This window comes from Physeter macrocephalus, chromosome 14 (genome assembly GCF_002837175.3).
Source record: "Physeter macrocephalus isolate SW-GA chromosome 14, ASM283717v5, whole genome shotgun sequence".
Taxonomy (NCBI): domain Eukaryota; kingdom Metazoa; phylum Chordata; class Mammalia; order Artiodactyla; family Physeteridae; genus Physeter; species Physeter macrocephalus.
This window is the reverse complement of record NC_041227.1, coordinates 106034555-106052786: the sequence shown is the minus strand read 5'-3', so window position 1 is coordinate 106052786 and position 18232 is coordinate 106034555. Positions and strand designations below refer to the sequence as shown.

The window sequence follows — 18232 nt, the reverse complement described above, 5'->3', positions numbered from 1 at the left end:
AATCACGCTGGGCCACCCTCTCGCCCCGCCCCCGAACATGAACCTAGCGCGTCCTTGGCCTTCCCTGCAGGCTGAGAAGCAGCTGCTGCGGAAGGATGGACCTCGGGGCCGGCGGCTTCTCTGAGGAGCAGTTCCGGGAAGCCTGCGCTGAGCTTCAGCAGCCCGCACTTTCCGGGGCAGACTGGGAGCTGCTGGTGGAGACCTTCGGTATCAGCATCTACCGGCTGCTGGACCAGGTAGCTGTAGGCCCGCTGGAGGACCACGGGGCGACAGCATACGGGGTTCCCCTGCCCGCGGGGACTGCGGGGCTGTAGCCGGAAGTGCGGACCTCGCGGGTCTTCTGGAGCCCAGAGAGCTAGCTCTGGGGGTGCCTCCCGCTGACTTTGCCCCCTGCTGGTCGCGGGGAGTGGGGAGGTCATCAGAATTTAGGCTCAGGTCTGAGGCCCGACAGGGCAAGTCGTCTGTTGTAGGGCTGCAGCCCGGTCCGGATCCCGCGGGTCTTCTGGAGCTCGGAGGAGTGAGAGCTGGGGGTGCCTCCAGCTGGCTTTACCCTTTTCGGGTCTCAGGGAGTGGGGAGGTCATCAGAATTTAGGCTCAGGTCTGAGGCCCGACAGGGCAAGTCGTTTGTTACAACTTACTGAAAGAGTTAAAAGGTGGGTCTGCTGATTCTTAGCTCCATGCACTTGCCTGCAAGGGACGTGGAGCCCCGCTCCCGGGTGGATGCCAGTGGTGTCTGTGTGGTGGGAAGTATTTTAGGATTGAATGCAGGTAGAAAAAAGACTGGACTTTTCAGAGAATGGATGTGCAGGGTGATATGTGTGGGGAGAGGAGTGTTGCTGAGAAGGGACTTACTGTCATCTCTAGTCATTTTACTGACTTGCTTCGTTTGGCGGCTGCCCCCTTCCTTGTAAATTGGACTTAATAACTTTTGTCTGAAGCTTCCTGGGAGAAAGATTAACTAAAAGGGTAGGAGGAATGGAGTTGGGGGCCTGCCTGGAGGCCTTTGGAACCAGGTGGAATCATGGCCAGTCATCAGTTGCTCTGTGTGCGGGTAGCTGCATGGCAAGTGGCATAAAAGTCACCTTTAGACAAGGTAAGTGAAGTTGAGGTTTCCTGGCAGAGGATCAGAAGATTATAGTGTTCGAGAAGGGAGGAGATCTGAATGTCTGTGAGTACCAGGGTCACTGGATACAACAGGATGAACAGGAAGCTCAGTAAAGAGCAGGCAGAATTAATTTCTTAGTCATTTCAGCAGTTACCTTGGTGCAAAAATGGACATGTTTTCAGACAACATCCTTTTATCTTCTGACCATTTCATTTTCCACACCAGCCACGCCCAGTCATTTGCCAAATGTTGTCAGTTCACTGCTCAGATGTATCTGATGTCTGGTCCATTTCCCTTCCCTTTTTTTCCTTTACCTTTGCTACTCTGAGTGGCACCTCTTACCTAGAATTGCAGTGACCTCCAAACTAGCTTCTTGGCCTTCCACCTCTCTGATCCCTTCGATCCTACACACTACAGTCCAATCAAGCACCTGAAGGAGAGGTTGTGATCTTATCAGTCTCCTTCCAGTGGCCCTGTCGATTGCAGAATTAATAATACCTACAGTAATAGCTAACACATTGCATGCTTTCGTAGGCCCCAGGCACTGTTTAAGTGCTTTGCAGGCATTGACTTAATCCTCACATCAACCCAATGTTGTAAGTTACTATGTATGTATATGTAAGGTACTATGACTATCACCTTTTTACCAATTTGGTAATGGATATGTGGAAAGGTTAAGTTGATTGCTCAAGACTCAAACTGGGATTGGAACTCAGCTATCTAGCGCCAGACCTGTGCTGTAAATATGCTCCTACACTGACTCTGAAAGAGGGCAAGTGCTGCCAGGTGGGCTATGCATGTGGTACTAGGCTGATCCCAACTCAATTTCCAGCTTTACCTCCCATGACTTGTCCATACCCCTCCTGTCCTCCAGTCAACCCTGACTGCTCCCCTCACCTCCGCACAAGGGCTTGTGCTCTTTTGCTTTTGTGCCTTTTATCGCACAGCATCCACTGCCTGAGCTGAGACAGAGTGACTGGCATTGTATTATGTATTGTTTCCATTGTGTATTGTTATGTAGCAGGTCCCATCCCCCTCCTGTGGGGAGGATGTGAGTGGGATTCAGAATAGTTCCTATCCCTACCAGCTGTAAGTCTTATTTCCACCCGTTCTGGGTGTGAGGGCAGTCATGGTACATTGACGTAAGCTACAAGTCTTTCCAGAGAACTTCCGTAAGTTGGAGGCTGTACGATTCCCAGAGGTGTGCCCTTGAGCCTCAATAGCTAGGATGGAGGGCCACCTTGATCTCCATCTGTATTAAATGTCGAGAGGCCCTGTTGTGTTGGGTACAAGCCCTTCCTCTTTCTTTCTTCCTTTCCTTCCTTCCTTTCTTCCTTCCTTCCTTTCTTCTTTCTTTCTTTCTTTTTTTCTTTCTTTCTTTCTTCTTTCTTCTCTCTCTTTCTTTCTTCTCTCTCTTTCTTTCTTTTTAACCAGTTGCCAAGTGATGCTGAAACTCCTGGTCCACAGACCATACTTTGAGAACCACTGATATATGGGGAGCATCTGGCATGGTGCTCAAGGGGGTTCTGACACTGAGAGGCAGGAGAGGGCCCTAGACATGAGAAGCAGTGGGAACTGAAAGGTAAGGGTAAGAAAAAAGAGTGTCTTAAGACAGAAGTAATGCCCACTTTAAGACTCACTCTCCCTGATTTTTCAATTAGTGGTCACTTGGGAGTGAATGTGGTCCCCTGAACAGTGTTGAGAAGTTCCCCTGGAGAGAAAGGCTGTGGGTTACTTACAAAAGCTTTCCCAGGGATCTGCAGTCAGATCTCGCTGGAGCTTTAGGCTGGTTACCATGCCAGTAGACATTGCGAACTGCCAATAGATGGTGTGAAACTGGTGTGCAGAGGCTCACATCATTGATTTAGACCAAGAAAGTGTTGGACTGAAAAGATCTGGCTGAGCGCTTGACTTCTTATGTTTTTAAACCAAGTATCTGGCACTGTGAGAAGGGACTGCCTTTGTCCTCTCATAGGTCTTCTAATCAATGAATTTGGTGAGGAGCAGACAGTACTTTCCTCGGGACTGTTCTTTCCTATATTGTTGACCTTCTAAAATACTGAGAGCCTGGATTTACTGGGAAAACTCTGTGGTTCGCCAGGCTGGACTGAGAGAAAGTTTGGCCTTTTGGAGGGAAGCAGAGATTTAACTGCCATGAGAACAGATTTACCTCAATGGATGAGAAGCTTCCACTCCCATTCCCCAGGTGGGATCATAATCCAATTTGCATCATGGGCTTCTTTACTTCCGGATGATAGGACTCTTCTGCCTCTCTCTTAAGGGAAGCGTAGGTACCAGTGTGATGGATGGAACAATTGTTGCACCCAGGACACTTACAGAGCCATATTTACTCATGGGTAGGGCCGCCATGTCTTAAAGCTGAACACCATGTGTTGCTTCCTTCTACTTCCTGCTGCTGATCGAGGCTAACTCTCTCTCTGTGTCTCTATCTCTTTGTCTCTGCCTGTCTGTCTCTTTCTCTGTCTCTGTCTCTCTCCTGTTTCATCTTTCCTGAGCATACAACTGGATGGACATGTCAGAGCCTCAGTTCTCCCTCTCCTCACTTGTCTCTTAGGATGAGGGTGTGGTATGAGGCAGTATGAAGATGCTGGTCCCAAGATTTAGCTTTGGGGGAATGAAGGGGGAGGGCTGAGTAGGATCCCCCACTTCCATCTGCAGGTATAAGTCGAACTTTGTGCTCCACAGGTGCCTTTGGGCTGTTTGAATGTGTCCTAGTGAGAAGAAACCTCCAAAATATTGGTTCATGACCCATTCAAGCAGTCTTTCAGGACCTATTGTGTGCCTGCATTTTGCTAAGCCCTGGTGATGCCTGATGAATAAGACAAAGTTCATGCCTTCCAGAAGCTTTAAGACAATAAAACAGGCACTTTTTTTGCTATGTAGATCTGAGCGCCTGACCTATACCATTTTTCTTCTGCCTGAAAATCTTCTTTTAACATTCCTTCCAGAGGAGGTCTGCTACTGATGAACTCCCTCAGTTTTTATTTGTCTGAAAAAGTTTTTATTTCTTCTTCACTCTTGAAGGACAGTTTCATTGGATATAGAATTCTAGTCAGTAACTTATTTCTTTCAAAATATTATATATTTCACTCCACCCTCTTTTTGCAGGGTGGATTCTCAGGAGATGTCTGTTGTAATTCTCATCTGTATTCCTCTGTAGGTAAAGTGCTCCCCCATCCCTCCGGCTACAGCATCTTTCAAGATTTTCTTTTTCTCTTTGGTTTTCTGAGTTTGAATATGATTTATTTAAGATTTTTTGGTGTTTCTTCTGTATGGTGTGCTCAAGATTGGCAGATTTACTTTGAAGGGTGGTCTGAGCTTAGATGGTAAACCGCCATGTGATTCAAAATAAAATATAGTATATTTGGGGCTTATGACACAAAGATTTCTCTCTTGCATGTGGAATTGCAATACAACTCTAGTAATTCAGAGTTTTCCTGGGGTGTATGTTTTAGAAGTGGTGGTGGCACTGTTCTAAAGCAGGGACTGTGAATTTTTTTACGTAGAGAGCCAAATAGAAAATATTTTAGGCTTTACAGGCTAAGAGGCAAAATGGAGGTAATTATGTATTGACTTATATAACCACTTAAAAATGTAAAAAACATTTTTAGCTTGTGGACTGTGAAAAATAGCCAGCATGACAGATTTAGCAACCCTGGTCTAATGTATAGTTTTGATACCTTATTGCTCTGTCACTTTAGGATTTATGAACCTAAGACCCTAGCTGAGTCTCTGCTTCCCAATCTACAAGCTGGAGATAATTCCTGTCCTGCCAAATTTGTACAGGGATCCAATGAGAGGATACATTTTGAAGCACCTTGTAAATTGAATGGTGTTTGGTTGTGGGATATAGCAAGGGTGATCTATGTCCCGATATACCCACCACAGGCCTGGTTTACACTTGTCCTGGTGAAACATTTTACAACACCTCGCTCACTCAAAAGTGTTCTGGTTGGAATGATAGATTATATGGTCACCCTAATGCTATATGCACCCTGAGGGCTTATTAATTTATCTAATGACATGTTGGGAGAGGTCAGTGACTATCTGAGGCAGGATCATAGACTTTGAACTCTGCGGTCACATCGCTGGCTTCAAGTCCAGGTTCTGTTGCAACTAATGAACTTCAAGTTCATTAGTTGTGTGACCTTGGGTGGGTTTCATAACCTTTTCTTTTTATTTTAATAGCTTTTTTGAGGTATTTAAGTACCACAAAATTTACTCATTTTAAGTGTACAGTTCACTGATTTTTAGTAAATCTGTGGAGTCATGCAGCCTTCCCCAAGTCTAACTTTAGAACATGTGTGTTACCCCCAAAGAAACCTCCTGCCCATTTGCAGTCATCCCCTGTTCCCATTCCCAATCTCAGACAACCACCAAGCTACTTCCTGTCTCTACAGACTTAACTTTTCCAGGAATTTCTCAGAACTTCTTTAAACCTCAGTTTTGTTGTCTGTAAAATGAGTTTACCAATGGTCCACACCTCATATTTTCATTGCATAGATTAAATAGGATGACCCCTGTAATGCACTCAGCCCAGGGCCTGGTATTCAGTAAGTACTCAACAAGCATTAGCTATCAGTGTTATCTTACCTAGCTATCTGCAGTCCTTCAGGATTAAACATGCCATGTGTTCTTGAAGAGACCTCAAATATTGAATCCGATTTAGTCAGCCGTCTTTCTTCATACAGTCTTCTTCAGACACACTGCCCAGTGGCAGCTACAGCTTTTGACATCTGCCAATTAGGAGTGATTCTTGTTGGTGAAAAATGCTTACTTTTCATACCTTCTGAGCCTGTTACTTGCCACAGAGGGCTGGAGTTGGACAGTTTCCACAGTGGTAGATTGGAGAGGTGTCCTGGGGCCTGAGGAATGGAAATGAGCTCTTCTATGAGAGGCAAAGAAAATTCAGTGCACACTCGAGGGTGCATTTATAGGATTAGAGAGATGTGATTCACCAAGGCTGTCTTGTAGTTAGTGATGTAAATGTGGATAAACACCATAATTGAAGAGAATGAGTGATGCCTTTCTGCAGGTGAAGTGTCAGGGTTTAGGGACGGTGGGGATTACTCCTCTGTGGGATTACTTCTGTGTGGGAATTGCAAATGTCAAACACAAACAATATGACCTTTTGACATTTCTCAGATGTAAACACATTAGCGCTACAGAATTTATTCTGCTTAGGACAAATAAGTGAACTATTGGCAGCAGTGTTTCTCAAAATATTTTAACTCTATGAATGCAATTAAAAAAATGGAAATTTTAAAAAAATGCATTTGAATTACAATTGGTAAGAAATGTAACAGCTTGATTTTTAGACTAGTAAGCCAGAATAACAGAACATCTCAAAAATTAGTGATGACAGTAGCAAATTGCTAAAGCATGCCTCCACACCCCTTCTGCTTCTTCACTGATAAAGTGGAGATAATGAGATGCTTATTTCATAGGGTTATTATGAGTATTAATCTCCAAGTACAGTGCCCAGTTTAGAGCAGGTGCTGCATAGATGTTAGTTCCTGTAAAATGCACATTACATTACAGTTCTGAATGATTAGTTCTTTAATCTGGAAAAAGGAGATCATTATTACACCTACCTTATTAGTACTTACTAAGTATTTATTACCTACTGGGCACCACAGTAAGAGCTTTAAATGGATTACCTAATTTAATCCTCATAATCATTCCCCTAGGTAGAAACTCTTATTAGACCCACTTTGCAGCTGAGGAAAGCAAGGCTAGTAGGTGGAAGAGCTTAGACCATACCCGGTTGTGACTCCAAGCCCATTCTATAAATACCACGCTGTATTTCCTGGCACGAGAGTTTTGAGATGACTCTGAAATAATATACGGAAAAATACCACAGCCCTAGCTCATTGAAAGTGATAATATTTATCCTTTCTCCATTCCTGCCTTTTCCTTTTTCCTTGTCTCAATCCTCCAGAAGCAGCATCTAAAAAATACCTCTTCTGGCTGTTGGAGGCCTATTGGACAAACACACCAGGCTGAAGGACTCATGGGACCATCTCAGTGGGAGGTCCATCCTGGGTGGTCTGGTGCAGGAACACTGGCTTGGGGAATGGAAGTACCAGTTTCCCATCCACGCTTTGCCACCAAGAGTCATCAGCTGACTCTTGGCGAGTCACTGTCACCTTTTCCATAAGGGTCTAAGGCCTCTTCCAGCTCGAAGAGCTTGTGTTGTCTTTACTGAAATTATTAGCTTGTCATTTGGAACAGTGGCTCGGAGCAAATGTGCAGAGAGAATAGAGCTAAATTAGAAGACTTTGTGGGAAGAAGAAGGGGCCGGTGTCACCCTCTTTCTGGCTGTCCCAAGTGTTAACTGTAGGACTCAGGCAACTAATGTAGCCTCTTTGAGCTTCATTTCCTCATGTAAAGGTGGAGATGACACCAATGCCCCTATTGATACCACAGGGCTATGTTGAGATTATAAGACATAATGAATATAAAACTGAAAACTGCACTCTGTTTAGAGAAACAAATGCTACTGTTATTGAAAGAACTTACAGCAGGTCCAAGTGATTGGAAGACTTCAAATGCATAATACATGATTGTTGCAGTGACTGCTGACAGATCACCAAAGGAAACACATTCCAAGCTGAAAAACCAAGTATAAGACTATGCCTGATTGTTTTCTCAGGGCCAAGAACATAGTGGGTCCATAAATTTTTTCTGAGTTACATAGTGGAAGGAGGTGGAACTTTCTATGATAGTGTGTGTGAAGTTTCAGGTGTCTGTGCAAAATTAAATATGCTTCAATTTAATGTCCATTAATAGTGTCCATTATCTCTTCTCTTCCTTGACAATTCATTTTAGTAATGCTTATGTATTAATGTACTATTTTAATGTTTTACACATAGTCATATTTGCTTGTAATGTTTTTGTCAGTCTACTTTTCTACTTAAAATAATGTTAAAGAAAAAACAAACCTGTACTTAGGGTTGGGGGTTATTGTAGTAGGGAGAATACTTTTTTTTTTTTTTTTGGCGGTATACGGGCCTCTCACTGCTGTGGCCTCTCCCGCTGCGGAGCACAGGCTCCGGACGCTCAGGCTCAGCGGCCATGGCTCACGGGCCCAGCCGCTCCACGGCATGTGGGATCTTCCCAGACCGGGGCACGAACCCGCGTCCCCTGCATCGGCAGGCGGACTCTCAACCACTGCGCCACCAGGGAAGCCCAAGGGAGAATACTTTGACCATAAGATCCATGAGTATCTCAGAAGTGAGGCAGAAAGGTCTTTCTTTTATAGAGAGAAGTCAGCAAGGCTAGAAGCCATGTGTGGGCAAGTGAGATGAAAGTGGCCTGACTGGAGAATAGAACAGAGAATATCTTACCCTGAGGCCAGTCCGTTCTCAGGAGGTGCTGGATGCTGACTCAGGCTGAGGCTGGGCCAAAGTTTAGGGTCTGGAGGAAGGAGAGGTGCTTAACTAGCTTGGTTAACAAGTATTTTGTTCCGGTTGATCAGTGGAATAAGCAGTTTAGCTAATCATTTACAGGGCAATGAAAGGGAATTTAGAGGCTCTATGTCTGGCCTTGTGATAGGTAAACAAGGGGCATGTGTGTGAGTCTTATCTAAGTCATGAGGGGAAAGGTGGTTCTTTTGTGATAAGCTGTTTTCTGGAACCCAAAGGGTGGGAGATTTTCTTAACCTCTACTGTTTTCTGGGATGACAGAACTCAAGTACAATTCTCAGTAAGAACTACTTGTAATAATTAGGATTGCTTTTAGCTGCAAGTAACAGAAAACTGGATTAACAATGACTTAAACAAAGAGGGGTTTATTTTTCTCACCTAACAAGTAGTTCAGAGGTCAGCAGTTGCTGGCATTGGTTTAGCTGATCAACGACGTTAATAAAACTCTGAATATTTTCACTCTGCTTTCTCATGTTTGTTGTCTTTTAGTCACAAAATAGCTGCTGCAGCTCCAGAATCATATACATATTCAAAACAAGAGAGAGGTGTCTTATGGCTATTACCTCTACTTGTATAGGAGACCGGGAAAGTTTTTAGCTGTGCACATGGCCATAGGGGTTCTCTTAGTAAGAAAGAGAGTATATGCTGTAACGAATCTTCTGTTTCTTCTGGGAATTATATTCTACACATTATATTGACTGATTCTCTACCATTGAATAATTCCTTTATCATCTCAAGTATAGGAAATTAAATATCCTATAAATGGAGCATTAGAAAATCATGCAGTGTGTTTTACTTTAGATTAAAAAAATTGAGCCATTCTTAGAAGTGGTTTTCTGGAGGACCTTCAGGAAAAGCCAAGAACCTCTTCAGTAAACTTGTTTGGAGTCATTCATTGAAATGTTAGTATGTTTGGAAATGTATCTGCAACAAATGTTGTACAGGAATTATATCTCTAATTTGAAAGAGACTAAATACTGAAGTTTTATGTGGGCAATACTAGAAACATTGCCCAAATAAAACTAAGGTTTATGTTCTTTTTCTATTAAATTGTTTGTACAAACAATGGTACCTAATCCTGGTAAGATGCTCCTTTGCTACTGGTGAGAGTATAAATAGGTAAAAATTTTTCTTAAAGGTTTAGAAAAAGTAAAAAGAGCATTAAAATATTAAAGTCCTTTACCCTAAAATTTATCTCTAAGGAAGAATTTGCTTTCCTTGTGAAGATGTTAGAATTATGAACCAAGTTTGTCCTTACAGAATCATTTTTCCAGCAATGTTCATAATTGTGAAAATATATGGAAACAGAAATAACTTACAAGAATAATTAAATTAGTTGTTATTGCTCCATAGTTTCAAAATAATATAGTTAAAAATAGGAATATAAGCTGTTTATACCATCTTACTCCCATTTTATAACATGTAGAAGTATTTATTTACTCAAAAAACATGTCAGATATTACCAATGGGTACTTGTGGATTATGGAATTTCACGTCATTTTAATTTTCTTTATTATTTTTGGCATTTTCTAATTTTCCTTAATGAATATGAATTATTTCTATAATTATAAAAATTCACTTTATTTTATAAAAGATATAATGAAAATGTGAGTATGTTTTCTGAGACCCTCTAAATAAGGGATGAAAAAGTGCTTTGATCCAAGAATTTGGGTGGGGTTGCTCAGAGCCTGAAAAGAACATTTTATTGATAGACTAGAAAAGGTGTCACAAAGCATTTTGTTCTCTGGAGTTCTGGCATTTCCCAGTTCTGCCACGAAGGAAGTGTTTAAAGGAAGTTGTCACAATTGTTCATTCTTTGGTATTCAGGTTAATCACATCTTTCTATTTTTCTCTTCCTAGAGAGCTTTCTGTTTTTCTTTTCTGTGATATGTACAAGACTGAGGTTACTAGGGCTGAAACTATATTCAGAGGGATGGGAACAAATTCTAGAAAACGGTCTTAATTCATCCAGATAACCAAAGGTAACTCATGTGGAGTTGGGGAGATCATTATCTCTATACATAATTATCCCTTTTGCTTAGTATGTGTAGAAAATGGGGACCCACTACTCCTGAACAGAAGCTAATTGTCCCTCTCCTAAGACATTAAAATGTGTGTGGGTGTAGATGTGTGGTGTGTACAATCCCTCACTATCTTTCCATCTGTGAGCTTGAGGGGAGGGGACAGGAGGGGAAGGAGATGTTTCTCTTGAGTCCTGCCTTTCCTATGGGGCATCCATGGTACAGCATATAAGGAGGTCAGTCCTACCAGTTTGTCATTTGCTGGTTGCAAACCCTTGGTATAAAGCCTCATACTTTTGGAATTGAAACATCCTTATGAATTCAGTTTCAATTTTACCTTCCATATCCTGCCAGGTACTTTCATATACATCTGAGATTCCTAAACTGTGATATGCTTATCCCTGGGTTATGCCACCTGAGTCAGGAGACACTTGAAGCCTCAGGATCTCTAGAAAGATTCCCCATGTTTACCCCTTGACCTCAGATAAGTCCCTGGAACGGTGTTTAAGAAGATGGGTTCATTCATGTTTGATTAGCCAATCAGATTGCATTAGCACGTGGAAATATGAATACATATAAAAGCTTCATTTTTGTTTGTTTGTTTGCTTTTGCACTGAAATTAAGAGACATTGATTTAATTTTAACAATAGAGCCTTTAGACAAGGTGAGGTTCAGGAATTGTTAGCTGCCATTGTACGGAGAGTGAAGCGTGTAGAGAGTGAAGCGTGTAGTGTCACCAACTCCAGCCCAGAACCCTCACAGAATATGGCTTAACATGAAAACAAGGAAAATCTCTTGTACTTAGGAATCTAGATATGGTCTTTTACTGAATAAAAGGGACTAGTATGATTTGAGGCTGGTGTGTTGCCCCCTTTTCATTCTTTTATACACAAGTCTTTTATAGGGACTTCCCTGGCAGTCCAGTGGTTAAGACTTTGCCTTCCAATGCAGTGGGTGAGGGTTCAATCCCTGGTCGGGGAGCTAAGATCCCACATGCCTCCTGGCGAAAACCCCAAAACATAAAACAGAAGCAATATTGTAACAAATTCAATAAAGACTTAAAAAAAGAAAGTCACTTATAGAAAAATTCTGTCTTGGAATTGGTAAAACAATGTGTTGGGTTTCATTACGCCCCATGGATATCTAAAACAGTAGTCTGAACCCTGAATGCTAGCTGCCTATATGATACCCCTACATGGATGTTTAATAAGCATCTCAAACTCAACTTGCCCAAGGTAGAACTCTTGGTTACCCTGCAGCCCACAAATCACCTCCTCTGCAAGTTTTCTCTGTCTTAGAAAATGGATCTCCCATCTACCTGCTTGTTTAAGCAAATGTTATAAGAATTATCCTCAACTCTTTGTTTTCTCTGTCCCCACGGCCAGTCTATCAGCAATTCCTGTTGACATTATTTCCAAAATGTGTCCCTAAATCACTGACTTCGCCCCATCACTGTTACCTTCCTGTCTAATCACCATCATTTCTTTTCTGGACCATTGCCCTGATCTTCTAACTCAGGGGTCCCCATCCCCTGGGCCACGGACTGGTGCTGGTCCGTGGCCCTTTAGGAACGGCACTGCACAGCAGGAGGTGGGCGACAGGTGAGTGAGCGAAGCTTCATCTGTATTTACAGCCACTCCCCATCGCTCGCATTACTGCCTGAGCTCCGCCTTCTGTCAGATCAGCAGTGGCATTAGAATCTCATAGGGGTGCAAACCCTACTGTGCATTGCTCACTTGAGGGATCTAGGTTGCGTACTTCTCATGAGACTCTAATGCCTGATGATCTGAGGTGGAGCTGAGGCCGTGATGCTAGCGCTGGGGAGCGGCTGCAAATACAGATTATCATTAGCAGAGAGGTTTGACTACACAGACACCATAATAAATCAGTTGCTTGCAGACTCATTTCAAAACGCCTATCAGTGAGTAGCAAGTGAAAACACGCTCAGGGCTCCCACTGATTCTGCATTATGGTGAGTCATATAATTATTTCATTAAATATTGCAATGTAATAATAATAGAAATAAAGTACACAATAAATGTAATGCACTTGAATCATCCCGAAACCATCCTCCACCCTGGTCCGTGGAAAAATTGTCTTCCATGAAACTGGTCCCTAGTGCCAAAAAAGTTGGAGACCGCTGTTCTAACCCATCTCCTTGCTCCCTTATGATCTATTTTCTACCAAGCAGCAAGAATCATCTTTTAAAAGTCATCCCCTATTTAAAGTCATTCCCATATTTTAAATTATTTGTTGGTTTTCCATAGCAGTTATAAAAATATTTTTACCCCTTTACCCTGGTTTACAAAGCCCTTTGGGCATGGCCTCTACTACCTCTCTGACCTCAGCCCCTACCACTCTCCCCCATCACAGTTCTCTGGACGCCCTGACTTTTTGTTCTGTAAGGCAAACCATCGGGCGCCCTCCCAACCAGAAGTGGGCTTTCCTCATGTTCCCGTGGCTGGATCCTTCTAATATTTAGAAGAAACCGTTCTGATAAATCCCTCATAGAGACATTTCCTGAACATCCGATGATATAGGACACACCACCAGCCCACCAAAACTAGACAGCATTTATCACATAACCCTCTTTTATCCTACTTAAATTACCTGGATAGCATATAGCTGTCACCAACTCCAATGCCTAAGGCCAAGTATAAGACCCATGAGAGCAATCTCCTCATCTGCTTTTTCACTATTGTTTCACTAAGACCAAGAGGAGGTGCTCAATAATGGTGCTGCATGAACAGCTGTTTTTCATATGCTGTGTTATCTCAACCTAGGAATCAACAGGTTGTTTCTATCTGTTCTGTTTTTATAGCAGACTGGAGTGTATGAGTATAAGGTCTTTGGCATTCTGGAGGATTGCTCCCTGGATCTACTTGCAGACGTCTATATGGACTTAGACTATAGAAAACAGTGGGACCAATATGTTAAAGGTGAGTGACACCTACAATTTAACAAAACCAGTTAGAAAGTAGAATCTAATGTTATTTATTCTAGCCAGCAGTAAGCAAAAGGTTTAATTTTTACTATATTATGTTTCATTTTTAATTTTGGCATATATGTCTTAAAGTTCTAGGTTAAAATGTGACTTTGCTAATCTTAGGATTTGCTCCTTGCATACTATTAGAGTCACTCTCCAGTTTGCTCTGAGGGCTACTTTGTTCTTATTATAAGTTCGTTGTCATCTCATAAACCTAGGTGGTCATGGAAGGCTTCTTGGAGGAGGTGGTACCCAAGCATTGTTTTAGAGGTTGAATCAGAGTTTTAGAAATGGCAAGAATACCTATGTGTGAAGAGGTGAGAGGGTGAGGGGTTGAGTGGTTAAAGGGCATTTGAGGTCTAGGGAATAGCATTAGTAAAGTGAGGAAGGCATGAAACAACATGAAATATTAAAAAACTGTGAGCAGTTGGGTGCTGTTGAGTTGCTGGGGTAGCAGAATCTGGAATTAGGGTGGCAGGCGGGTCCAGAGCCCCAAGGGCCTAGGCTGGCCACCTGGCTACACTTCTTAGATTTTCACTAGAAGTGAGGGAGAGTTATGAGAGGCATTAAATTGGGGGTCTTCCTGCCACTTAGAGTGGGGAGTGGCCTCTGCCATCCCAGTCACAGCGGGATAGATATGCAGCAGCTAGCCCAGGGACACAAAAACCCTGACATACCCTTGCTGTAGTCAGGAATCTTGGTTGCAAGTAACCAAGCACTAACAAATGCCAGTGTAAGAAAAGGAAAAAGCGTTTTTTTTTTGTTGTTGTTGTTCATGGAATTGAAAAGTGCATAGGTGTCTGGCTTCCAGGTCAGCTACATCCAATACTTTATATCTCCAGCTTGACTGTGTTTTCTTCTGTGTTGACCTCATTCTCAGGCAGATTCTTATGTCATGGCAAAGTTGCCACCAGAGGGTGCAGGCTTACATTCTAACCATGTACATAACCCCAGAGGAATAGGAACTTTCCTACTGATGCAGCCAGAGTCCCAGGGCTGGCTCTCATAGCCTCAATATGGATCATATACTTACTTCCTGGGGACATTTATCATGGTTTTGGGTCACTTAGTGCTATCAAATAGCCTTCCTATCTAGGGGGAATTGTGATGCCACCTATTCAAGGGAGAAGCCACAAGTTCTCTGTCCATCTCTCTAGCAGACATTGTTCAGTCGTGTGCTGTAGACATTGGAAGAGCCTCTGATGTGTGGTACTTGGCATCAGCATTCCACACTATGAAGTACAGTCGAGAGACAACAGTAGTTTGGCTTCTCTGGAGCCATCCTGAGGTTCTAACCTAACTCTGGTCCTCCTAGATCTTCTGTAAACTGCATGAGAGCCTTTAAAAATACACTTTTTGGCCTAAACTTGCTAGAGTGGCAAGCCAAGACTCTGTCCACACATGCCTTCCCTAAACTAATCACCTTGGCCAGGTCTGGCTCAATATCCCACCCCTGTAATTAACGCCGAGTCAGTTCTGCTTAAACCACATAGTGAAGGAGAAAAAGTAGAATGAGAGGCTGGTCCAAGAAGGGGAGAGCCAAAGCTGAGCAGGCAAAGCAACAGATGTCTGCTCCTTCCCTTCCTTTCAACGGCATCTTCAGCCTCCTGTACCAGTGAGCTGGCAAGCTCTTTACTCCGTGGTCTGCTTCTAATAGATTTCATTTTTTCAAAAGCTAAATTAATTAACACATTGCCACAGTTAGTATCTCCTCAAGGGACTCTCTTGGTTCCTTCAGCAGCCTTGGTGTAGCACCTTCTCTAAATGGTTAGTTAGAAGCTTCCTGCACAGTTGGGGGGCAGAGGCTGCGCACTTTATAGCATTCCTTTGCTATCTCCCTACAAGAGCTGATGCTATATGCACTATATGCATGGTGGATATTAAGGAGATTTGGTCCCTGTAGCTGTGGTATAAAGCAACATAGGAGAGAGGGAAGAAAGTTAGGGTTACCACAGTTAAGCAACTTTCTAGCTGTTTAGAAAGGACACTGCCCTCTCTGGAACCTTCGTTTCCCAATTGAACACGCTAGACTGGGTTGTTCAGTCCCAGGACACCTGTAATATGTCAAGAAATCTAAAGGGGGGGCGTAAGGACACAACAGTAAAACATTTGGTACTCTAGTGACATCTGGTGGTTTCCCTGATTTTTAAACCTGAAAATTTATTTTTTAATGCCTAATTTTATTTCACTGCATTTTTTTTGAGAGTGTTGTTTGTGCTATATGATGAACAACTTTTGCTGGGTTCTTTTATTTTTACTCTGTTTTAATATCTACTAGACTCTGCCCCTGGGCAACAAGCTTTCAGTGGTAGTAAATCTGACTTTTTCTCGAATTCTGTGCCTTATGAGTGAGTGGTTTATCATCCCTACAGGATCATCATATCAAAGCTTCTTGTTTTTTTTTTGTTTATTTTTCTGATTTTTTGAGTTTTATTTTATTTATTTTTTATACAGCAGCTTCTTACTACTCATCCATTTTATACATATTAGTGTATACATGTCAATCCCAATCTCCCAATTCATCACACACACCCCCCACCGCCACTTTCTCCCCTTGGTGCCCACACATTTGTTCTCTCCATCTGTGTCTCTATTTCTGCCCTGCAAACCAGTTCATCTGTACCATTTTTCTAGGTTCCACATATATGTGTTAATATATGATACTCGTTTTTCTCTTTCTGACTTAACTTCGCTCTGTATGACAGTCTCCAGATCCATCCACGTCTCTACAAATGACCCAATTTCGTTCCTTTTTATGGCTAATATTCCATTGTATATATGTACCACATCTTCTTTATCCATTCGTCTGTCGATGGGTATTTAGGTTGCTTCCATGACCTGACTATCGTAAATAGTGCTGCAGTGAACATTGGGGTGCATGTGTCTTTTTGAATTATGGATTTCTCTGGGTATATGCCCAATAGTGGAATTGCTGGGTCATATGGTAATTCTATTGTTAGTTTTTAAAGCAACCTCCATACTGTTCTCCATAGTGGCTGTATCAATTTACAGTCCCACCAACAGTGCAAGAGTGTTCCCTTTTCTCCACACCCACTCCAGCATTTGTTGTTTGTAGATTTTCTGATGATGCCCATTCTAACTGGTGTGAGGTGATACCTCATTGTAGTTTTGATTTGCATTTCTCTACTCTAGGAGGTGGATCAAAAAGGATCTTGCTGTGATTTATGTCAAAGAGTGTTCTTCCTATGTTTTCCTCTAAGAGTTTTATAGCGTCCGGTCTTACATTTAGGGCTCTAATCCATTTTGAGTTTATTTTTGTGTATGGTGTTAGGAAGTGTTCTAATTTCATTCTTTTATATGTAGCTGTCCAGTTTTCCCAGCACCACTTATTGAAGAGACTGTCTTTTCTCCATTGTAAATCCTTGCCTCCTTTGTCATAAATTAGGTGACTAGGTGCCTGTGTTTATCTTTGGGCTTTCTATACTGTTCCATTGATCTGTATTTCTGTTTTTGTGTCAGTACCATATTGTCTTGAATCCTTGCCTCCTTTGTCATAAATTAGGTGACTAGGTGCCTGTGTTTATCTTTGGGCTTTCTATACTGTTCCATTGATCTGTATTTCTGTTTTTGTGCCAGTACCATATTGTCTTGATGACTTTAGCTTTGTAGTATAGTCTGAAGTCAGGGAGTCTGATTCCTCCAGCTCTGTTTTTCTCCCTCAAGACTGCTTTGGCTCTTCGGAGTCTTTTGTGTCTCCATACAAATTTTAAGATTTTTTTTTCTACTTCTGTAAAAAATGCCATTGGTAATTTGATAGGGATTGCACTGAATCTGTAGATTGTGTAGTATAGTCATTTTCACAATATTGATTCTTCCAATCCAAGAACATGGTATATCTCTCCATCTGTTTGTGTCATCTTTAATTTCTTTCATCAATGTCTTGTAGTTTTCTGCATACAGGTCTATTGTCTCCCTAGGTAGGTTTATTCCTAGGTATTTTATTCTTTTTGTTGCAATGGTAAATGGGAGTGTTTCCTTAATTTCTCTTTCAGATTTTTCATCATTAGTATTTAGGAATGCAAGAGACTTCTGTGCATTAATTTTGTATTCTGCAACTTTACTAAATTCATTGATTAGCTCTTGTAGTTTTCTGGTGGCATCTTTAGTATTCTCTACATGTAGTATCATGTCATCTGCAAACAGTGACAGTTTTATTCTACTTTTCCGATTTGCATTCCTTTTATTTATTTTTCTTCTCTGATTGCCGGCGCTAGGACTTCCAAAACTATGTTTAATCATAATGGTGAGAGTGGACATCCTTGTTTTGTTCCTGATCTTAGAGGAAATGCTTTCAGTTTTTCACCATTGAGAATGATGTTTGCTGTGGGTTTGTCATATACGGCGTTTATTATGTTGAGGTAGGTTCCCTCTATGCCCACTCTCTGGTGAGTTTTTATGATAAATGGGCATTGAAGTTTGTCAGAAACTCTTTCTGCATCTATTGAGATGATCATATGGTTTTTATTCTTCAGTTTGTTAATATGGTGTATCACATTGATTGATGTGCATATATTGAAGAATCCTTGCATCCCTGGGATAAATCCCACTTAATCACGGTGTGTGATCCTTTGAATGTGTTTTTGGATTCTGTTTGCTAGAATTTTGTTGAGGATTTTTGCATCTATGTTCATCAGTGATATTGGTGTGTAAT

General features: G+C 42.0%; 1 protein-coding gene across 4 annotated transcripts in view; it reads left to right on the top strand.

Annotated features, from left to right (window-relative positions):
• Window positions 1-33: 33 nt before the first annotated feature.
• Window positions 34-18232, top strand: part of LOC102992520 (phosphatidylcholine transfer protein) — a 27155-nt gene continuing 8956 nt past the window's right edge. The window contains exons 1-2 of one of the 4 annotated variants that reach the window (XM_028499160.2): window positions 34-236; window positions 13396-13513. In XM_028499160.2, the coding sequence (XP_028354961.1) occupies window positions 96-236; window positions 13396-13513 (259 nt within the window). In that variant the 5' untranslated portion in view covers window positions 34-95. The remainder of the gene's footprint in view (window positions 237-13395; window positions 13514-18232) is intronic. The other 3 variants (XM_028499158.2, XM_028499159.2, XM_007121153.4) reach the window with 3 other exon arrangements.